This window comes from Pinus tabuliformis, chromosome X (assembly GCF_031772625.1).
Source record: "Pinus tabuliformis cultivar Carrire ecotype Pingquan chromosome X, CPIR1, whole genome shotgun sequence".
NCBI classification, from domain to species: domain Eukaryota; kingdom Viridiplantae; phylum Streptophyta; class Pinopsida; order Pinales; family Pinaceae; genus Pinus; species Pinus tabuliformis.
The window spans coordinates 522,324,050-522,328,543 of record NC_142308.1 but is presented as its reverse complement, the minus strand read 5'-3'; the positions used below and the strand labels follow the sequence as shown (position 1 = coordinate 522,328,543).

General features: G+C 45.8%; 2 protein-coding genes across 2 annotated transcripts; both read left to right on the top strand.

Moving 5' to 3' along the window:
• The first annotated feature begins 1,217 nt into the window (after positions 1 to 1,217).
• Positions 1,218 to 2,321, top strand: LOC149140988 (uncharacterized). The gene has a single exon (XM_089451119.1). The coding sequence runs from the start codon at positions 1,218 to 1,220 to the stop codon at positions 2,319 to 2,321; it is 1,104 nt and encodes a 367-aa protein (XP_089307245.1).
• Positions 2,322 to 3,363: 1,042 nt separating this feature from the next.
• LOC149140987 (uncharacterized) lies at positions 3,364 to 3,762 on the top strand. Its single transcript, XM_089451118.1, has one exon. The coding sequence runs from the start codon at positions 3,364 to 3,366 to the stop codon at positions 3,760 to 3,762; it is 399 nt and encodes a 132-aa protein (XP_089307244.1).
• The last annotated feature ends 732 nt before the right edge of the window (positions 3,763 to 4,494 follow it).

Here is a 4,494-nt window from a genome sequence, read left to right as displayed (position 1 = left end):
TCGCTGCCTCCGCAACGCCCCAGGCCTACCCTCTCTAAATTTGTGAAGAAGCTGGATGGGCTCCAAGAGGTTCAGTTACCCCCAGTCTTGCCCCGCATGGCCGCTCTGTCTCTGGCTGAAAAAGGCCTCATAGGTCAATTCACAGGCCTCTGGCCTTCTCCTAGAACCGTTCAAAGATGGGTGGAGAGAAATTGGACTGATAAAATTCAAGGGAAGATTTCCATTAGGTTTTGCGGGAAAGGATATTTCACATTCCACTTCGAATCCAAAGAGGACAAGGATTTAATTTTCAGAAACGGACCCTACTTCATGGACTCCAGGGGCCTCTACCTCAACAAATGGACTCCAGATTTTGACCCTGAACTGGACGTCCCCAGTGCTGTTCCGGTTTGGGTTCGTCTTCCCCACCTCCCACTCCACTGCTGGGGAGACGAATCTGTTCGTGCCATCGGGAATGCAGTTGGCAAATACATCGACCGTAGCGAACCGAAAGAGAACATGCAGGCCTGTGCGAGGATCTGCGTCGAAGTTGATCTTGGCAAAGGACTCCCCGAAGCAATAAAACTGAAGGTGGACGAGTGGAGCCATATTCAGCAGCTCGACTACGAGCAGATCCCCTTCAAATGTAAGGTATGTCACGAATACGACCATTTTTCCAATCGATGTGCTAAACTTGTTGATGCAGAGAGCGGTGATCAAGAAGGCCAATGGGAACCTGTCAAAAAGAAGAAGTCCGCCCCGGCATCCAAAGCTCCTCTGGAATCTGACCCTCCTGTTCCTCCTGCTCCCCGTCCTGCCTCATCATCCCCTCCCCCTTCCTCCCATCCCCCTCCTGATCCGCCCCTCCCCTCCTCTTCTAACCCTTTCTTTGTCTTATCATCCCTAGATCCTCCCCCCGAGGATCCCTCTCTGCCCCCCTCTCTTCCCTCTGATCCTTCAGATCCTTCCCCCCTCCAAATCACCCATTCGCAGGCATCCCTCGATCCCCCCTTTCCTAGGCTCACAAGAAGCTCGTCCAAAGATCATGGTTCCTCCTGTGACTCCTTCAAGAAATCAGGTCCTGGTAGAAAATCTGCCAAGCAGCATAGAGACGAGAACGCTCAGAAAGACATAGCCATGGGCACTCAAACCCCTATAGAAGCTTTCATCCTGGGGCAACACGAGAAGGAGGCAACTCAAGAGAGGCGAGCACCTCTCCGTAAGCCAAACATCCAATGATGAAAATTCTATCTTGGAACAGTAGGGGTTTAGGGCATCCCTCCAAAGTTTTAGCCCTCAGAGAACTTATATATAGCGAAAAGCCAGAAATTATTTTGATTCAGGAGACAAAACTTGAGCAGCAAGATATAAGAGGAATAATAGATCAGCAGAAACACTATATAGGTTGTACCAGCGACTCAAGAGGAGCTTCCGGAGGTATAGCTACCCTTTGGGCTCACAGCAAATGGAACTGCATTTCAGAAAATCTACACCAGCATTGGATCAGAACGGTCTTGGAAAATAAAATAGACAATCAAACAGTAGTTATCTACAATGTATACGCTCCCAACCAATACAGAGAAAAGGAAAGTTGTTGGGACGATTTGAAGGCAAGCATCGATGGGGAAACAACTATAAATATTATAGTGGCTGGCGATTTCAATCTAATACTTCATGCCAATGAAAAAGGAACGGTCTTGGAAAATAAAATAGACAATCAAACAGTAGTTATCTACAATGTATACGCTCCCAACCAATACAGAGAAAAGGAAAGCTGTTGGGACGATTTGAAGGCAAGCATCGATGGGGAAACAACTATAAATATTATAGTGGCTGGCGATTTCAATCTGATACTTCATGCCAATGAAAAAAGGGGAGGATGCTTTTCGCCTGACCCCTTCAGAGGCCGTTTGGAAGCTATCATTCGGGACCATGAATTTGTGGATGTTGTTCCAAAAAATCGCAGGTATACCTGGAGTAACCGTAGGCTTGGATCTGGCAACATAATGGAGCGGCTGGACAGGTTCCTAATAAATGTTTCGTTCCTCTCCTCCTTTTCTGTGGGGTACGCTAACATTCTTTCCACCTCTGCCTCGGATCATTACCCCATAATGCTCACTTTGGAAACTCACTGCCCTCTAGGGCCAATTCCGTTTAAATTCAGTCCGCTCTGGAGTTGGGACCCGGCTGTCAGAGATATTATCCAAAGATCCTGGAACCAACACGTTGAAGGCTCACCAGGTTTCATCTGGGAAACCAAACTAAAGAGAACCAGACAGGCCATCAAAGAGTGGGCACGAGCCAATTACAAAGAACCTGAAGAGATCAAAAAAAAAAAATGATCTTGAATGCATCCAAAGAACGATAGAGGTTCATGGTCTCTCTCAACAGAATAAGGAGCAAGAAGGTGCCCTTTACGCAAAGCTGAGCCATATAAACAGAGAAGAAGAGATAAAATGGAGACTAAAGTCAAGGCAGCTCTGGCTACAAGATGGTGACAAAAATACAGCTTTTTTCCACAAACAGGCCACGGCTAGAAAAATCAGGAACAATGTTAGCTCAATTTTGGACAATGAAGGCAATCAGCATAACACCCAAGAGGCCATCAGAAGGGCTGCCACGGATTACTATAGAGAGCTTTTAAAGGAAACCAAAGGAGAAGAGAATTACACTGACTTCCTTCAATACATGCCCAAGGGAGTTACCAAAGAAATGAATGACAGCCTGGTAAAAGAAATAGAAGAGGAGGAAATCAAAAGAATGATCTGGGCTATGAATCCTGATAAGGCTCCCGGGCCTGATGGATTCCCCATTTGTTTCTATAAGGCCTTTTGGGGTGTAATAAAAAAAGACTTGACTAAGATGATCAGATGGTTTCAGAGAAAGGGCAAAATAGGTGGATATACCAATGCCACTTTTTTGGCTCTCATCCCTAAAGAAAACAGGCCCACTTCTTTTGCTCGGTTTAGACCCATTTCCCTCTGCAACTCCTCATACAAAATTCTGGCTAAAATCCTTGCTGCTCGACTTAAGCCCCTCCTCCCCTCCTTGATTTCGGACAACCAAGGAGGATTCATGGCCAACAGACAAATTACTGACTCCATCCTTTTAGTTCAAGAAGCCATCCACTCAAGCCTCTCTAGGAAGGAGAAAGGATTTATCCTCAAACTCGACCTCACCAACGCCTTTGACAGAGTTAGACACTCCTACCTTACTGCTGTTTTAAAAAAGATGGGTTTTGAGTTGCCCTTCATCAGCCTAATCACTGCTTGCATCTCTGGGCCTTGGATTTCCCCATTGGTTAATGGTAGACTGGGTGAAGCCTTTCAATCCTCCAGGGGTCTCAGATAGGGCTGTCCCCTCTCCCCGTATCTATTTATTCTTATGGCTGAATCTTTTAGCCAAGCTTTGGACTACAACAGAAGAATGGGCCTCATAACTGGAATCAAATTTGGAAATGGAGCCAAGAACATCAATCATTCTCAGTTCGCCGACGACACCTTGCTTATTGGAGGAGCCTCCACCACCATAGCAAGGAGGTTCAAGACACTTCTGGACAAATTTATGGGGTACTCAGGAGGTCTGGTTAACCAGTTGAAAAGCTGTATTTATGGATGGAATGCTTCAAATCAGGTCATTCATAAGATCGCTAATATCTTTGGCGTCACTTGCAACCTTGAGTGGATGCATTTTTCCTATTTGGGCATGCCTGTGAGCCTAAAACCTCTGAAGGCAGGAACTTGGGACATCATCATTGACAAAGTGAAGTGGAAAGTGCAGTAGTGGGGTTCAGTATGGCTTAATCCAGCAGGACGGCTCATCCTCCTTAAATATGGTATTTCTTCTCTCCCCCTTTATAGATTTTCTCTGTATCAAGCCCCTTCTTCTTTTCATAACAAAATGGAAGTTATCCTCTGTCACTTCCTTTGGCAAGGAGGGAAAACTGATAAAAAGAAATTCAATTTAGTCAGCTGGAAACAAGTCATTCAAACCCAGGACAGAGGAGGTCTCGGTGTCAGATCCCCCAAATTTCAAAATCTTGCCTACGGGGGGAAGATAGTCTGGAGGCTCATCACTGGCCCTTCAACATGGTGGAAAAGGGTTTTGGAAACCAAATATCTGAACTGCCCAAGACAACAATTGCTTGATTCGGTCATACCCAATAGAGACTCTTCAAAAATCTGGAGCCTTTGTAAAAAAGCTATTCCGTTCATTGCCCAGAACATATCCAAAGTGCCCAAGGGAGGAGACAGTATAAATATTGGAGCTGATAAAATTCTGGGACAACAACCTATAATAAGTCATGAAGAAACCATCCCTATTCTCTCCTTTCTCAGCAGCAAGGGTATCCATTTTCTGGATCAGATTTCTAGCTGGGATCCTCTATCCCACCTTTGGCTGGGATGGTCCTTCCCTGATGTTCCCACCGCTCTCAATCCTAGCCTTGCCTTTCTGCAGTCTTTCCTTCACAGCAAAGCCCCCATCAAAAAGAATGAGAGGGATGGCTTTCGTTGG